The sequence below is a fragment of the Antrostomus carolinensis genome, unplaced genomic scaffold (genome assembly GCF_000700745.2).
Source record: "Antrostomus carolinensis isolate BGI_N321 unplaced genomic scaffold, ASM70074v2 scaffold4407, whole genome shotgun sequence".
NCBI classification, from domain to species: Eukaryota; Metazoa; Chordata; class Aves; order Caprimulgiformes; family Caprimulgidae; genus Antrostomus; species Antrostomus carolinensis.
Genome location: NW_010329329.1, coordinates 599 through 19,444, shown reverse-complemented (window position 1 = coordinate 19,444; position 18,846 = coordinate 599). Strand labels below are relative to the sequence as shown.

The 18,846-nt window shown below is 36.8% G+C and overlaps 1 protein-coding gene across 1 annotated transcript in view; it reads left to right on the top strand.

Annotated features, from left to right (window-relative positions):
- Positions 1 to 18,420, top strand: part of LYST (lysosomal trafficking regulator) — a 35,852-nt gene extending 17,432 nt beyond the window's left edge. The window contains exons 10-23 of the mRNA XM_010172506.1: positions 146 to 569; positions 1,677 to 1,821; positions 2,608 to 2,781; positions 4,464 to 4,624; positions 6,014 to 6,204; positions 7,747 to 7,992; positions 8,332 to 8,505; positions 9,050 to 9,199; positions 9,803 to 9,940; positions 12,253 to 12,451; positions 13,708 to 13,839; positions 16,124 to 16,754; positions 17,183 to 17,360; positions 18,247 to 18,420. Coding sequence (XP_010170808.1) covers positions 146 to 569; positions 1,677 to 1,821; positions 2,608 to 2,781; positions 4,464 to 4,624; positions 6,014 to 6,204; positions 7,747 to 7,992; positions 8,332 to 8,505; positions 9,050 to 9,199; positions 9,803 to 9,940; positions 12,253 to 12,451; positions 13,708 to 13,839; positions 16,124 to 16,754; positions 17,183 to 17,360; positions 18,247 to 18,420 — 3,117 coding nt within the window. The remainder of the gene's footprint in view (positions 1 to 145; positions 570 to 1,676; positions 1,822 to 2,607; positions 2,782 to 4,463; positions 4,625 to 6,013; positions 6,205 to 7,746; positions 7,993 to 8,331; positions 8,506 to 9,049; positions 9,200 to 9,802; positions 9,941 to 12,252; positions 12,452 to 13,707; positions 13,840 to 16,123; positions 16,755 to 17,182; positions 17,361 to 18,246) is intronic.
- The last annotated feature ends 426 nt before the right edge of the window (positions 18,421 to 18,846 follow it).

Here is an 18,846-nt window from a genome sequence, read left to right as displayed (position 1 = left end):
TAGATATGGAATTCCACCTCTGGGGAGAACGTGAATCCAAATTTAAATGAAGAGTGGGGTAATGTTTAGTTAGATGACACTTAACTACATGGAGTAAACAGTTTTGTTTTTTCCCCCCCCCCTTTGTTTGGTTTATTTCTTCTAGGAGATACTACTCAAGGGTGTATTGAAGATTATAGAAACTAATGTTTATATGAACCCATTGCAGTACCTTCCCTTCCCTTTGCTACACAACACAAATTTGAATAGTAGTTCTTCACAAAAATCTACTGGCACTTCCAACAGCAAAACTGCTGGACTATTAAAAAGAGCAAAATTTTCACAGAGTAGGAAAGAGACAGATGGTGAAAACTTGAGTCACCAGCTGCTTTCTTCTTGGCATGTAGCCCCAATTCACTTGCCTTTAGTTGGACAGAACTGTTGGCCACACATGTCTGAAGGCTTTAGTGTCTCACTGTGGCTTCATCTGGAGTGTGCTCATGAAACAGAAAATTCAACAGAAAAAGGGAAAAAAATAAAGAGAAGAAGCAGACTGGTACCTGTAAGAGAGAACAGCTTTGACAACACAGGTGAGGATGTGGTACTTCCTGTTTCTGTTTAGATAGCACTGAAGGGTTTTGGTTGCAACTATAACAGATATGCCATATACAAACACTTGAACGTTTTTCTTACAGTGGATGTGAAATAGGAGTGTTAGTCTTCCTGATTTTTTTCTCTGAGTACTGTTATATACGTAAAATATTTCCACTCTGAGTTCTTAAGTTAGATTAATGCCTGCTTCCTTAGAAATTTGGTGTTCTCACTGAATTTGTAACTTGAGTAAACTGTCTTTATGCTACTTCATGTTATGCTGAAGAAAATACTAAATGCTGCAGCTGAAACATCATGGGAAAAGGCTGCTCTTGAGTTTATTTGATCTCATGCATTGATTAAGCAAATGGCTTTATTGTTCTTTAATAGAGACCTAGTAAGTCTTTATGATTTAGATTTAAATATTGGAACTCTTAGCTAAAAGATGCTCTGAATCCATCAAGTCGGAGCCTGAGGCTGAAGTATAAATCCTCTAACTTTCCTTATGTGTGTGAGCCATTGTAAATGTCAATAGCTGTAGAACCTTCCTCCATTTATACTTTTCATAGAACCATACAATTGCTTAGTTGGAAAAGACCTCTGAGAACATTGAGTAGAGACTCACCTGCTTCCAGACTCTCTTTTGAGCAGAATCTTTGGGATTATAATTTGTAGGAGGAAAAAATTCCTTAAGTTATTTAAAATGCCGCCCAATCACTACACTTGGAACACCTTTTACTGTACTTTATCTTTTTTACTGTATTTGAACAAAAGCACTAGAGCTGCTTTTGGTAGAGAGTCTGTGCTTTTGCTTGGTAAAGTAAAGTTGAAAGCTTCATTGAATTAGAATGTATTAATGCTTGATGGCTTTATGTGATTGCAAACAAAAACATATGAAGTGCTGAGTTAATGTCAAGCTCCTCTGTTTCAGTATATGAGACCTTGGTCTCTGAAGAGAGTCTCACACATATTAACCAAAAAAACCCTCCAAATAAAAGAAAAATTCTCTGCAGTACTTCAACTATTTTTTTTCACACTTGATAGCTGGTAGGACAGGCATTGCTGCATTGTATTGTAATAATGTACAAATGTGTTTATGTTTCTAGAAGAAACGAAGTCTATAGGAATGGAGTACCTAAGCCTGGGAGATAAACTTGTTGAAGATGGGTGTATTCATATAATTTCACTGGGTTCCAAAGCACTGATGATACAAGTCTGGGCAGACTTGAACACTGGAGCATTCATATTTCGGTATGGTGTATTAGTCCACAAGCAGTCTTGTGAACGTATATATTTTTACTTCCAGTAGCAGCTTGCAGAGAATACTGGTGGAGAGTCGTGAACTAGTTTCTATAGTAGAGTCATCTTGCACGCTGATGGCAGCATCAAGCAAGCTTATTGCATTATAGTTTTACACGATTACTTGCTTAAAATGTTAGTCTCTGGTCTTGCATGTTTCCTGTAGTCATATATAAATAACTGTCCAAAGTAAGAAGCAAGATAATAAACATAATACAGTGCAAGGTAGCAATTCAAGAATTAATGAAATGACACAATAAATGTGTGAAGATAAGCAAAAGCTTTTGTAGCTGTAGGTTTTCACACCCTAGGTGTGAAAACTGCTGTTATTTAATACTTACCACAGCAATCTTGTTTTTAATCTTTTGAACACATTTTAGCCCTAATTTAGTTCTCATAAGTAATGTATCTTTAAAATTAATCTAAATCTGCAATTTTAGAACACTATTTCACAACATTCAAAGCACCCGTGTTTTTTCAAGAAACTGAATTTAACTTCTCTGTAAAATAGCGATAGTATCTTTATCTTAATTGTAAGCAGGTTCCTGAAAACAAGTTAAATAACTAAGATGAAACTGGAATGTGATAATTTCCCTAGCTTATGTTGAGCACTCTAAATATAGCATTGTGATTTTAATTAAAAAAAAAAAAAAGGAATGCAATCTCAAAGTAACTGAGGGGCTTAAAATGCAACTTGTTAAACAAACACACACACTTGTTTTTCTGTTGTTTTCATAGTATGTGCATGGATCCAAATGATGAGATGAGAGCTGGTCTTCTGGCACAGGCTGAATCTCCAGAGAATGTTTTTCTTGTGGGCAGGTGGCAGCATTTGGCAATAACTTACCTGCAGCAGCCAGAAGGCAAGAAAAATATCCATGGAAAGCTGTTGCTGTGGGTTTCTGGTCAGAGGTACAGTATATATTAGATGCACTTAGGTGCTTCTCTTAAAAAGATGCTCTCTGGTAGGAAAATATCTGCACTGTTTTGGCACAAGCTGAAGTTATGGTTGAGTAGTCTCCTGGGAGTAAGAGAGGGGTGTCTTACACTGCTAGGAGTTCTCTAGAAATATCCAGAGTGGTCTTGATTGCTTTGAGAATCCTCAGTTCATACTGTGGACCAATGTAGACATCAATGTTTTTTCTTCATCATGAATAAGTGAAGGAGGTGAAGATCTTGAATAAGATCTAAAAAAGGCTATGGCATGAAGTTAACAGAGGGCATAATGTCTCTGGTTAAGAATCTGAATTAAGGAGGTGTAGTTCAGGTCCTGGCAAAATTGTTAAAAGCAAGAATGAAGAGCAGATGGAGAGAAGGCAGTTGATTCACTCCACAGAGCAAAATGGAGAGGGGAGAAGTTAAAAAAAAAAATAAAAATTCAGACAAGATCTAAACTGGCAGTGGGAAGTTCTGCTTCTTCCACTGAAAACTTAAGATCTATGCTTCTGAATGAGGTACCTGATGCTAGGTTGGGTGGGCCTGCACCTGCATGAAATACTCATTGGTTAGGGAAAAAGGCATTTATTAAATATCAGTTTTTATCCCTTCTTCCTAAAGTCCAGACTAGAAGACTTCCTTTATCACAAATGTGAAGCAGGTGGTCAAAATGTTATGTTGTAAAACAATTAGATTTATCACAAGAATTCTTTACTATTCTTCTAGAATTTGGACAGTAAACAAGCAATGTTATCAAAGATATTCTTAAAACTACACCTAGGGGGAAAAAAGCTATTGCACAGTTCTTCCTGCAATTAAACTTGGAATTGTAAAGTATAATACTTGTTTCACTTTGTTCTTGAAACTACATGGAGGTAACTCTTAAGCAACTTCATTTCCTGCCCCTCCCCATTGTTTAGTCTATGCATGCTGCTATTCAATATCCAAATATGGATATAGGGGAAACTAAAAATACTACAATGTTCTGCACACGTGCAGTTAATGAGGCCCCTCTATATATAAAGTTGTCAATTTGCTAATAGCTGGGCTCTTCCAGGAAGATTCAGATGACCTTTCCAGTCCAATTGGTCTGCTTATATAAATGCACATAAGGTTAATTGGATGCTTTCTGAAAGCATCAGGCTTATTGCCCATGGCTGTACAGCACACTAGCTCTGACAACGTTCCCTTGTATAAGTAAATCCTCAACATGATATTTTCCAGCATGTGTGAACCACAATTTTTATTATGTGCATTAGCATATTCAAAGGCCTTTGACTTTTTAGGAATAGCCGAAATTTTTGAACAATGGTATTTTAGAAGTATATATAGTGTTACATACAGTTTCTTTTCTGAGTTCAGAGGGAAGGAAGAAGGAATTTCAGATCTAGGAAATTTTGACTGTATGACAATCCTAGTTGGAACTCTTTTCCTATGTTCTGTGCAATATTTGAATGCATACATTATTAACTGAGTTTTAAGGTGCCTAGAAGCTGAAGATGGCTTTAGTAATTTAATGTTGATAACAGCGTGGCTTCTCATCTACTAAATACTAAAATCTATTTTAAGCCTAAACTGAATACCCTAGAGAGGAATTTTGATCACTTCTTAATATTGAACTTAATATTTAAACTTGTTTCTTTATATATATATTTTAGGAAATGTGAGATTAATTTAGATTATGCACTGCCAAGGAAATCAAGCTTATCGTCTGACAGTAATAAAACATTCTGTATGATTGGCCATTGTACATCGTCTCAAGAAGAATTACTTCGATTGTCGGGTAGATGGGATCTTGGAAATCTGCTTCTATTTAATGGTACTTTTGTATGCTTTTTTTTCTTGAATAAGTCTTAAATTCCTCTTCTCCCTCCAAGATCAGAGGTTTAATTTTATAATTTTTTTTAACATGCCAAGCTTTTACAGTAAAAGAAACAAAACATTCTTTACTAGCATAATATATCAAGGAGAAAGTAGGCAAATGTTTCAGTATTGGGTACTTCATAATGCGTCCTTCTGCCACTATTCTCTTGCTTTCTTTTTAGCACTGTAATTGGCAATTCCAATTACTTTCTTTAAATAATACCTTGGGGTAGGGAATGGAGAGATGGTGGTGCTTGCTCTGTTTTGTTTTGTTTTCTTAAAGCACTCAGTCTTTACCAGCTAGAAAATTGATTTCACTTACCTCCTCCTGAACTACTAGTTTGGAATTGCTTAAAGCATTTTAAAAAGTAAACAAAATCTGAATTACCAAATACTGAGTTAAGCATGCTTATTTCAGAAACTACTGAAGTTACTTTGGGGGTTTTCTTAGATGTATAGTTCTCCTTCATCCTTAGAAATTTTTATCCAGGACTTCTAGGTGTTTGCTGAAGGCTGGAACCAGCCCATCGTCATCTGGCATTTTATGTGCAGTGGCCTGGTCAGGACTACTGTGCAAGTGAAATTAGTTTGCCAGGGTATGTGGTGCCTGCAGGTGTTGTGTGTGTAGATACAGTGTATTTGTGCAGGCGATAGGTGAGATGCTTGTCATAAATATGAGCTCCACCTGGTGAATCTACATGGTCTGATTGTCCTGTGCCTGCAGCCACCGTTATGGTGTATCCAGAGAGCAATAGATCTACTGCTGTACAGTTGCCATGCAGCCATACATCACACTTGCATCCTTCTGGATGCTTCTTTCGAGTTTGCGTTCTCACAAACAGATGACCTGAGATGTGCTGTCTGGAAAAGGGAGGGAGGTTTATTGGGCCTTCTACTTCCTATATTTCTTTATTTCTTTTTCCTCCCTGTTAGTTGTAGTGAGCTTTTATTGTTGTTGTGTCCTCTCCATCACTCTACCGTGCTGTTGTAGCATGTTGTTGCTATCTGTAATCTTTGAGGAGGCTTGGATAGATGACTCTTCAGTTTTAAGAAGTGTAACTTGTTTTTCAGAGCTGTTGGTCTTCAGCTCATGCAGATAATTTTCCTGACTTGGCTTCATTTGCCTTTGCTACTGAATTGATCTGGCCTGTGATGTGTCAGAAGTCACTGCCCTACAGTAGCTAGTAGGAAGCATTGGACTGTACTGATTGTTTCTCATCAGCAGGGCCTATGAAAACCAGCCAGTGATCTTCCTTGCAGTGTCTCTGATGCAGTCTACTAGCCAATGTATGAATTTTGCTTTATTTTGTACTAAAGAGTTAACAGCTCCTTTTCTGGATTTTAGGTGCAAAGATTGGACCAGAGGAAGCGTTTTACTTATACACATGTGGGCCGGACTTCATATCTGTAATGCCTTGTAAATATGGCAAAACATCAACTGATTTCTCTAAGTACATAAGTAAAGAGATTCTACAATGTGAACAAATTAAGGAACTCTTCATGACAAAAAAGGAAGTGGATGTCGGGCCTTTAATCGTAAGTTTCTACTTAAAACCAGTTCTTAATCTCTTAGAACTGATTAACAATCTGGGAAACACATTTCCTGCGGTCTCCCAAAGTGCTTCACTTTCTCAAAGCAGGCAGGAGCAAATCCAATTCTCATTAAAATCACTGCAGGGTTCTTCCCACTTACTTCAAGAGGAGCTGGACTCTGCACAGGGTGGCCATTTCATCTTTCTTTAGGTTGGATTCTGACAACTTCTAGATGTCCCAGCATCTATAATACTGCATATTTAATATATCAGATAAGCAGGCACCTCCAAATGCCCTAGGATGAATACATAACTCTTCTTTCCATTAGGGTTAAGGTAGCCAAGGACAGCTTAGTTGACCTTTTAACATTAAAACTGAGAGGAAGGAGAGAGGAGCATTTATCTGGCTTTAACAGGAAGCAAAAGACATCATCCCAGTTCTTTGAGAGTTTTGAGAGGGAGTAAGTTTGCATCAAGTTTGGCTTAAAAGTAATTTTCCAAGAGGCAGATCTTAGCTTTTTTTCTCATCTTTCCTGACTGAAACAGCCGTGCCAGATGCAGGTGTAAATATAGTTACACTAGAAAAAGAGTAAAATAACTTTTTTATCAGTGGAGCCCACTCTATCTGGGGCATTGTCTTCATGCACTGATATGTTCTGCTGTATGAATTGTTTCCACTAGAGGGATTTTTCTGATCTTCTACAGCAGCTCTGTAGCTGTAGGCAAAGGGTCATTCTGTCTGGATGTGGTCCTTGTAAACAACTGTACAACACTTAAGAAGGAATGAATGGAATAAGTAAAAAGCCTAACAAATCAGTCATGCAACTTTTAAGCTTATTTTGCCTTAGAAAACACCAAGTAACTGGAGAGAAGAACTGTGGGCTTAGGCAATGAATTAATCTCTGCACTTTTGCATAGAATGCAAGTGCCTTAAATGTAGTTATTTTAAATCACCTCCCAAATATGATCCTTTTACATTTTTCTGTGAAAATGAGTCGGTTCCTTTCCATAGGAGCTTTGGTTTTGGTCTAAATCTCTTCATCAGTAATGAAACTTCTTCTATTGAGATCCTCTTAAAGCAAAGCTGATTAAAGGATAGACTTAAAACAAAATCGGAGAAATTTTTTTTTGGGGAAAAAAAAAGGCAGATAACCTTCTATTTTGGACTCGCTGCTTTAGAAAGTGAAACAATTTGCCCAATATCTCTATGCTCATTTTCTTTTCAATTTGTCAGTAACTTTGTTTTTATGCAAAGTAGTTGTAATTCTTCAGGTGATAAGAGGGGGATCTTTGTTGGAATTTTTTAGTGCTTCCTTAACTTTCTGTGCTGTAGCTATTGCATACATTTGCTAAAACTTAGGAATCTTGTTGCATTTTAGTGCACGTGCATCCACATGAAACTTTGGAGCATAGAGTAAAGTAGAAATGAACTACCCAGGTTGCTGCTACTGGCTGTTAGGTGGCTTTTGTGTGTGGCTTTTTGATTGTGGTTTGGTTTTTTTAATTAAACTTTCTTGAAAAAACTTACAAAGTTCTCTTGTTTCAGGAAAGTCTTGCTGTTGTGTACACCACATGCTGCCCTGGTCAGTACACCATATATGAACCTGTTATTAGATTGAAAGGTCAAGTGAAAACTGTACCTTCTCAGAGACCTTTCAGTTCAAAAGAAGTTCAGAGCAATGTATTGGACTCACATCACCTGAAAACACTTCAGCCTGTTGAATATAAAACTCTTCAGGGTATACTACATGAAATAGGAGGAACTGGTGCATTTGTTTTCCTCTTTGCTAGGGTAAGGGGACTGGAGAAGAGAAGTGCATATATGTGTTCTCCCATATAAAATTTTCCTTCGATCTTGGGTAGCAAATCACATATTCTAGCTGCCTTATATTAATTTAAAAATTTGTGTATGTCTCCTTATTTTCTTAAAGAAAACTTGTGGAAAATATCTGTGACATAACACAGACTGCATCATTCAGGTTGTAATTAAATTTGAAACATAATTGTAATTCTACTATATAATTTTTTAATAATATTGCTAGCATGTAAGATGTGTTACATTCTGTTTTAGAGATAAGACTTCTAAATGTTTCTTGTCTAAACTGTTTTATTAAATTTGCCTTTTCTTCAGGTTGTAGAGATTAGCAGCTGTGAAGACACTCAAGCTTTAGCACTACAACTTATACTATCTTTAACAAAATACAATCAGCAGAGAATACAGGAGATGGACAATTGTAATGGTTATTCTATGATTCATCGAGTGTTGATCAAACCAAAGTGCATTGTTGGATTTTGCATGCTGAAGGTAGAGTGCTCTTTAAACCTGATATTTTATTCAGTGTTAGCACAAATTTAGAAACTTGTCTGTGATTTTTAATTCTACGTTTGAAGCTGTCTTCACAAAGGGAGGATAGTGATTTGGAGCAAGTTTGGTCTAGGAGTGTTTTTCCTTGAACTATAAACTCCTGATAGGTAAGGGGAGAAAAAGGAACTGTTCAAAGACCCTGATTTCAGAGGAGATGGAGGGTGGGGGGAAGCAACTTTGTTTCTCTGAGAGCAAAGATCTTCAAGTAAGCTTAAACTTGTAAGCAATTAATAAAAATATTTGAGTGCACTTGAAAATAATTTAAAAAAATGTTTGTACTGCTATTATAAGAATGAAGCCTCTTAAATACCTCCAGTAGAGTTACTAAACTCAGTAACTATTTTCAGAGTTGACCAGATAGATACATGCCTTACCTATCAAGAGTTTGTCTCTTTAAATTTTTATTTTTTTATAAATTGGATAGGACTGTACTGCTTTGTGCTTATGACTTTCAAAAAAAAAAAATAATGTCTCCCTCTTTAAGACCCTCCTTGAAGGATGCTGCAGTGATGAGATTCTCTATATAAATGAAAACGGGCAATTCATGCTTGACACAAATTCTACTGCAGTGATCCAAGATGTTCAATTGTTAGAAAAGCTGCTGCTTGACTGGAAGATATGGGCTAAAGCAAAGGTAATTCCATTCATTTTGGAAAGATTTAAAGTCTAAAAATCAGTATTTAAAAGAAAAAGTGATAAAGTATTATGAGGTCTGAAATTAATATCTCCAGTTAGATGTCAGTAATTACTGAAACTTTCTAAAATTAATAGTCCTTACTTTAATTTGAATAGCTAGTAGTAGCATTAAGCTCCCATTATCAAAGATGCAGGTAGCTTTAGTGTATTAAATTCTGTAATTGTAATGTATGTAAATTACTTGCTAGTTGAATGGATTATTTTTTTAGGGAAACTTGTTAAGACTGAGGAATACCTTCTGCTTTTCTCTAGAGTTAAACTGTTGAAAATAACTGTCCATTGTCCATATAGCAAATTGTATACAAAACTAGTCTAAAATTAGAAGTAATTTTTTTGTGACTTAATCACTAAAACATGCTTAACTTTGTATGAGAATAACCTTTTTTGATAGTTACTAGTTCTGACCTGACCCAATGTTTTTCTTAGGTGCAAAACTAACTTGAATTGGTTATGTTCCTAAACTCTCTGGGGTTTTTTATTCTCAGTGTAGACTCAGAAATACTTTTTTGAAGCCATGTTCATATTTTGTTTTGTTTTTCAGCAAGGTGTTTGGGAAACTCTGTTAGCAGCTCTAGAAATCCTTATCAGAGCTAACCATCACCAACAGATGTTTAACATTAAACAGCTATTGAAAGCTCAAGTGGTCCATCACTTCCTGTTAACATGTCAAGTTCTGCAGGTACTTTCACTCTGAAATCCTACCTTGTGCTTGGCAAAAAATCAGTTTTACTTGGGGGTGGGATGGGCAGGGGAAGAGACTAACTGCTATAGGGGAAAAAACCTACTTCAGTACACTCTGTCCTTTGTGCTTCGAGATCCCTTTCATCTTCTTCAACAGGCATTGCTGCTGTAAACTGAGACAGTTCCCTACTGGGTGTTCTACTTGCTGCTGGACAGAAGGGACAAGAGACTTCAACATCTAGTACTACTTGAAAACCTAGGCACTAGATTACTTGCACAATCCATACATGAGTAGGAGCTGAAATGAACTGTGACTCTTTTATAAAGACCTGAGATGTCTCTTACTAGTTCAGGTGTTCATTATTGAAAAACGTAGGAACTGTGCAAGTTGTAGAAACTGTCTATCCTGTATCTCACCAGAGCTCATAGGGTAACTGGCCTGTAGTGTGCAGTCTGAGCAGTCCTCTCAAAATTTTGATCCAGTAGTAGCTTCCTCCATGGCATGGAGATAGCTATTCTAAAAACACTTTGGGCAAGTGCTTCAGCCCTTTGATAGATGCTGGAGGGACAGGATGCCATCCAGAAGGACCTTGACAGGCTTGAGAGGTGGGCCTGTGCTAACTTCATGAAGTTCAACAAGGCCAAATGCAAGGTCCTGCACCTGGGTCGGGGCAACCCCAGGTATAAATACAGGCTGGACAATGAGTGGCTTGAGACCAGCTCTGAAGAGAAGGACTTGGGAGTGATGCTAGACAAGAAGCTCAACATGAGCCGGCAATGTGCACTTGCAGCCCAGAAGGCCAATAACCGTATCCTGGGCTGCATCAAGAGAAGTGTGGCCAGCAGGTCGAGGGAGGTGATTCTCCCCCTCTACTCCACTCTTGTGAGGCCCCACCTGGAGTACTGTGTCCAGTTCCACAAGGATGATCAGAGGGTGGGAGCACCTCTCCTATGAGGACAGGCTGAAAGAGTTGGGGCTGTTCAGCCTGGAGAAGAGAAGGCTCTGGGGAGATCTTACAGCGGCCTTCCAGTACCTGAAGGGGCTACAAGAAGGCTGGGGAAGGACTTTTCATAAGGGCAACTAATGACAAAACAAGGGGAAATGGCTTTAAACTGAAAGAGGGCAGGTTTAGATTAGATATTAGGAAGAAATTATTTCCTGTGAGGGTGGTGAGACACTGGAACAACTTGCCCAGAGAAGTTGTGGGTGCCCTGTCCCTGGAAGGGTTCAAGGCCAGGTTGGATGAGGCTTTGAGCAACTGGATCTAGTGGAAGGTGTCCCTGCCATGGCAGGGGGGGTGGAAGTAGATGATTTTTAAGGTCCCTTCCAACCCAAACCATTCTATGATTCTATGCTTCTTAAGAACATGATTTTGAAATGGTTTCCTGCTTATAGTACGTATCTGTATACAGAATGTTGCATATTATTTGCTTTGTCTTTTGCACATGAGTACAAACACTGATATACATGCCTACTGGGGAAAAAATAACTTCTTCATTTAAAAAATGATTCAAATTGACCAACAATGATTTGGCAATCTTTTGGGAATGATGGAATGGGAGATAAAACTATATAAGCCATTCTCTTTGAAAACCTAACTTAAATTAACTTAATTTAGTCTTTTCATGCAGCAGTCTCAGTTAAGGTGATTGGGTACCAAAAAAACAGGTGAAATTCAGCAGAGTTGGACACAGGTTAACCACTGGAAACCACAGATTTTCCACAAACTTCTTGAAGTCCTGTTCTAAAATTATTGTTCAGTTAATAGGGTTTTTTCAAATAGCCATTGTCAAACTATATAGAATGCTTAATCAAGCTATAAATATAAATATCAATGAAATCTTAAATGTGTATGTTTAGAAAAATGGCCATTGAAGAGGAAATACAGAAGACCCAATGTGGCACTGTTCAGAAAGTTCTTAACATGTTTGAAATGCATTAACATTTTAATTTCTCTACAAATATGTAATACAATGACAGTAAGCTACACTTTTAATAATGATTCATGCCCTAAGGCTCCAGCATTTCAAGTCAGAGTAGTATAGGATGCAGAAGATGTTAATTTTATAAAAATAAAATCATGTAACTGCAGTATTTTTGTGCTTGAATTTTGAGTGTGCTGGACTTGAGTAACATTGAGTAGGTACAGTAGCTCCTCTCAAATGAAAGAATACAAACTTTATTACTTAAGCTTTTCTTCTTGTCTGGTCTACTACAGCATGACAATTTAACAACAACAACAAAAAAAGACAACTTCTGTCAAATTAAAAATACAACTAACTTAAAGGTGTACTGCTCTTCCCTTCTAGGAGCATAAAGAAGGACACCTTGCATCCCTACCTCGGGAGGTCTGTAGGTCATTTGTGAAAATAATTGAAGAAGTACTTGGATCTCCCCCAGACCTGGAATTGCTGACACTGGTCTTCAATTTCCTCTTAGCCGTTCACCCTCCCACTAATACATACGTCTGTCACAATCCTACCAACTTCTACTTTTCCCTGCACATAGGTAGATATGTCACATTTAACTAGAAATAAACAAGATAAAAATCTAGTCATAAGTTAATATCTTAAAAAAACCTCTTTCAGTGTCATAAATTACTATTCTATGAATATAATTTTTGATATATTGTTATAACTATATATAAAAAATTATTGAACTATTGGGACTTAGTAAAGTAAAACTAGTTTACAGTATTGAGAGACATTATAGTTAAACTTTGTTTGCTTGGCTTATTTGGAGACCTTTCTTCTGTCTCCAGCCATAGATAATCTCTGTGGTGGCTATGTCTTTAACTTTCTTTAAAGTTTGCTAAATGGAATGCATAATATTACCTGCTTGTATGGACACACTTGCCTGTGGGCAAATCTTAGAGAGAAATGTCTAACTTACCTGTAAATTAAGCTTCTTCAGAAATGTGTCTGTAGTCCTGTCTTCATCTCTACTTTCCTGTTTCCTGAATTCCTAGAAAAATAAAAGGTCTGAGAAGCATTTGTAGCAAATCATCAGTTGCACTGGCAAGCATCATCAGTGCATTACATACAAGTTACTGAAAGTACCTATGTGCTTTGAGGGGTGCAGATCTAGGGTAACAGCCGTCTTTAATATAGCTGTCCTAGATGATTGCTTTGGCAAAATGAGTGCTCTGAGCTTCTGAAATTCTTTCTTGCTATTTTAAAAAATGAGAAAATGGTAAAATTTCATGTTTTAATACTAGCATTGTACAACCTTAGCTGTAACTTATGTAAACATGGAAAGCATCATCCAAGTTCAAGATGTTTTCTCATTTTGCAGATGCCTGTGTACTTCCATTTTTGGTAATCAGTTTCAAAGGCAGTACAGTTGGTTTTATCTGTATCTGTCCTCTAATACTAATAGATGTAAAACTCTTAAGTAAGAGTAGAACGCACTTTTTGATACTTTGAGCCTTATTAGATGAACCTATTTGAGAACAGTCACCCGTTTTTGGCATGGTAAAAATTCAAAGTTACTACTGGTTGTATGCCTGCAAGGACCATCTTCAAATATAATTACTTTAGAACAGCATAATACTTTCAGTGTTCTGAAGTAAATTTTAAAGAGATACCACTGAAACAAAAAATCGTTCTCAAGTGCTCTTTCTCAGATGCTCATGAGTCGGGCATTTCTGATCAGCCTCCAGTGATCAGTTTGCAATGTAAACTGGCTACTATGAGTTTAAATACATCAAGAATGCAAACTTAAAAAGCTTTTATGTAACTTTTCCCCTTATCTTTTCTTTCTAGATGGCAAAATATTTCAAGAGAAAGTCGAATCGCTTATGTATCTGAGAAATTCCAGTAGTGGTGGAAAGTCAGCAGAGAGTTCTGCATTTGTCATTACAACTCCAACTGGATTTACAGCTTTACCACTCGGAGGTAAAACAGTGCTGGAAAAACATAAGGACATTAAGACACATTAAGGACATTAAGTCCTTTAGCAGATGACTAGAGTGACTTGAAGTGTTACTTTCCACAGATATTTCTTACAAAGCTCCACCTCAGAGCTTGATGCCTGAACAGCAGAGTAAGAAGGATGGAATTCAATGTGCTACCTAAAATGCTCTTCATTCTCAAGTTGAGACAAACTGCCATATTGATGGTTCAGGCAGGGGAACAGACCAGATAGATGAACAATTTAATTTGTTAAACAACTACTACAGGTGTATGAGAATGCCAAAACCAGGCAGTAGTTAAAATAGTGAGCCATAAGCAGCTATCCTATTTGTGCAAAAAGTGTTAAGCTGATACTTTCCCTTATTTGTGCATAGTTATTAACAGCCATCTAAACATAGTATTAATTTAGTATTGGCATTTAGTTATACTGCAGGTATATTTACTGTTCCTACGTGATGGAGGATGGGAAACTGTCTTATAAAAAATGACTTAGAAATCTTGTTTATATAAATTTAAATAGAATAGTTTTCTAGAAATGATCTCATTACATAGCATGATAAACAAGTTGAGGTCTATAAAGATAACTGCTTTAATTAGTGTTTAATTCCTCTGCTATAGATGCTGAAATAGTGTAAAATTATTAGTTCAAGCTAGTAACTTTTCAGTTGGCATGCTGTCAGTGTGATGTTTTTTGCATCACTATTGAATTAGATTTTTAAACTTTTTACACAGATTTGCATAGGCAATTAACAAATATCACCTGTAAACCAAAAGCTAAAACACAGAACTTAAGCCTAAGCTTTTAGTTAAGCTCAATGACAATGAGAAATAAATTCTAAATAAAAATGCATCATCTAAGCAAGCTTACCAATAGGAAATGGAAACAAATCATTCTGATTTCTAACTTAGCTGCTGTGTATTTTGGATCATGTATGACTTAGCTGTCTTCTGTGTATCACCTTTTATGATTGGTGTCTCATTGCTACTTTGCTCAGGAGAAGTAAATTGAGTTTTCAAACACTACTTCAGTTGAAACAGTGTTAGTTCAGGTGTCTTTTACTAAAAGCAGTGATATGAAGAGCAGACTACAGTACTAAATTATGTATGGAATTACTCATTTTCCTAAATGGATTATATATGAAATCTTACTCTTCTAAACAGGGTACTTTTTAATATCAATGGTACCAAACTATTGTTCTTGAATAAAGATTATTCATATGTGCCAGAGGAATACTCAACATAAATTTTTGTAAAAGCAGTTGTTTGGGTGTTATGATTCTGAATTTTAATTTCTAAATTTAGATAAAATATTTGAAGTTATGTTTTTGTTAGATAACTTGCTACCTGCATATGGGTTTGCAGTTGGTTGTACTACCTGCTAATGTGTGTGCAAGCTTGGCTGTAAGATTGTTACAGCTGCATAGATCCTTCCTGTTGTCTGAAGGCCAGCTTGGTCTGGCTATGTTTGCATGTGTGTGTATGTGTGTGTTTTTTGTATTTGTTTTATATACGTCTCAGTTAAAAAAAACCAAACACTCCTGATGCATCGTTATTGCATTAGTACTAACTGGTGCATAGTTTTCAAAATACTTCTGAATGAACGAAGTCTCCTTTTCCTAGACTGACAGAAAGCTTTCCCTCTTAAAAATACATTTTATGAAAGACAGCTGTAATGTGCTGTGAAAGTCTTGACTGTTTCAGATCAAAATGTGTGCTTAAAAGGAAGCCATATGAAATAAAATGTGCAGTAATTTGTTATAAATCCGAAGTACTTGTAAAGCCTTAGTGCAAAAGGGTTGGTGAATAGTATTTCAATGTCCACTGAAACATGTTGGTAGATTGGACCTCTGACATTAATGCTCCAAATGGAGCAACCTGCTCTGTTTGACCCTGCTTTGAGCAAGGAGGTTGGGCTAGACAATCTCCAGAAGTTCCTCCCACCCTTTATGATGCTATACAAATTGCTGCTGAGGGTTAGTTGAGAGGTTCATAATGTAAATACAGAAACTCCAGTATATATGCAAAAAATATTTTGGATTTTATGTATTTTTCAGATTTATTTGTGACTTGCTAAATATATGGCTGCATAATAGTTTACTATCTCTACTTGATCAACCAATCTAAGCTGTGCCAGGTGTTGGATCAGTTTTGCCACATAAAATTAGCTTGGGCCATCACTGTGTTAAATGTATGTGGAGTGTAACACTGAGGGAAAAGCTTGTTTCTAGTGCTAAAAGGAATGATAAAGATGCCCTTATTTCTCTAGGGAACACTTCCAAGGCTAGTGTACAGCAGAAGACAAGCTCTCAGGCACCTAAAAGGCTTTGCAAAAGTTTACCAGCATCTCCTACTTCCTCACCTCAAATTCATCGAAAAAGACTGACTGAAAGAATGGGAAGGAGCATTGATGACCTGCAGATTATTGGCAAGTGTGACTACATTGATCTCCAGGGTAAAATTGATTTTGTAGAAAGTTCTGAAACCGTAAAGAGGGTACAGGAAGACCTCTTTCTTAGCAGCTGTGAGTCTGCAAAAACAGTTTGTGACTCAGAGTTAACATCTGCCGAAACATTTGAAGATATTGCAAAAGAAGAGTTAACTGAAAATGCATTTGAGAGTAAAGAAGCAGATGCAGACCTGAAATGTAATGAAGGTGTTGCTGCAGCTGAGCCATGGCTGTGTCGTCCAGACAATCTGAAAGGACTGCCCTCTTTTCAGAAGAGTCAAAGTAATTTTGCAGGGTTGGGCTTAGCGTTTTCTGTTCATGGAGGATCATCAGCCATTGCACGCTGGCCAAGCTTTGCTGACAAGACTGTACTTCCTGAAGACTGGGAGAGTCTTGCTTTTTCTTCAGCTAATGGGAGTACCCAAAAAACATCTGAAAGTCCTGATGAGAGGTAAGCAGATAAACAAAATAATAAATTAGCAGTAGCTCAGTATATGAGCTTTATTTGCACAGTTCTTGGTCTTGGTTACTATTCTACAAAAATTGGAAGCCTGAAAACTAAGGAAATGTTTTCAATGGCTGTCATAAACCAATTTGTTAAGCTTTTAGTCTATAGAACTGTGTTATTTATGTAGCAAAATTCCTGATTTTTAAAGTTTGCCATCTCCAAGTTCACAAAAAAATCTCAAGCAAGTAGTTCTGTTCAGATCATGCTTTTTGCTGTCTGCCATCCAGAAATAAGTGTTAATGAAGAGCAGTAATAGGAGTACCCGATTTTCTCCTCCTCTCTGCCCAAGAGCAGCTAGCAGTTACACATTTTTTTTAATGTTTCCTGTTGTAGACAATAAACTGTGGTAAAACGTATTCCTCTGGTTTCAGATGTACAGAAGACTATCTTGTGCTTATCTGTTGTGGATTATATGACCTCTTGCGTGGAGTTCTCCTAATCCTACCAGATATCATGCTGGAAGATGTGATGGATAAACTTATCCAACCTGATTATCTTATAGTACTTGTGAACCATCCGTCTCCTCTCATACAACAAGGAGTCATTAAAGTAGGCCTATATAAACTGTGTTCAGCTAAAAAGTTGTGAACTAGCTTAGCTAACATGTTGGAAACATAAAGTTTTGTTAATATTTTATTTTGCTTTCTTTTTTCTAGTTTTCTAGGTTTACTTCTGAATTTAAGATGTTTCCACCCCTACAGACTTAAAAAACAAACAACACAAACATAGCATCTTTCAATCGATAAATATAGTCTGTGATCTAAGGCAGAGGGCTTAGGAGCATATGACAGCATTACCAATGCAAATGGAAGCAACAATGCAGAAAAAGGTGGTGTCTGTCTCTTGAACATGAAACACAGATGCACTATGTTAAAGTAAGGTGCAAGCAGAGCTTTAACTTGTGACATGGTTGACTTTCAGTTATTCTGGAGAGTCATACACATGGACCTGAGGCTTCAAAATATTTTTCAGAGATTTTTGTAGTATTGACAAGGAAAATGTTCCTGGATGATAACATTATGTAGATTTAAAACTTCAAGCAGATTTGTATTTTAATTTGAAGAATAAGATTGTATGGCCTTACTCACAAAATGATCCAAAAAATCATGCATGCACTTGCAAACACACCAAAGGGACGGATTTAAAAATTATAAAAAGTTTGAATATATTTATGTGTGCATTCTGTAACTGTTGTGTGTGATATAATCTCTTCCAAACTTGACTAAAAGCCTGAGTCTTCAGATTAAAAGAATAAAGTCAGCTGTCGGTTTTAATAAGGATAGTGTAGACTGGCAGTTGCAATAGTGCAGCTGTTTTTAATCTGTAATTATAAAAAAAATTAGTTCAAACTGTTCAAATCAGACAAGAACTTAACTTTCTAGGAATTTACATTAAATGTTTAAATCTTACATCATAATTATGCATTTATTTTTAGTTGTTGGATGCATATTTCAACAGAGCAAGGAGGGAGCAGAAGGAGAAATTCTTAAAGAATCGTGGCTTCTCCTTGCTAGCTAACCAGCTGTACCTTCACCAGGGGACTCAGGAAGTTGTAGAGTGCTTTTTGGAAATGCTCTTTGGCCGCTCTGTTGGCTTGGATGAAGAGTAAGTAATGCTTTGCTTTTGCATCCTGTAACTTAATATTTGAATTTACAAGCAGTGCACTTTGCAGGAGGCAAGGATGTGATAGCTTTCTAATTATTATTCTCTTCCTAGTTGTCATCAACTGTAAAAAAAAGTTCCTTCAAAACTGTTTTGAAATGTTTTGCTTGTAGCTTTAACACTTAAAGACATTGAACTTATGACTACTGCATGGCCCTTAAGCTGTTTGTAAGCAGCTTCATCTGAGTGCTGTGGGCTAGGATCTTCTAAACCTTCAACCCCCCTTAAGCTGTTTGTAAGCAGCTTCATCTGATGAGTGCTGTGGGCTGGGATCTTCTAAACCCTCAACCCTTTCTGAGGGCCTCAGGCCTTTGCACTTTGAATATCCTGTAATCAGTTTAACTCTTCCTATTCTTTCTGATCCTATATGAAA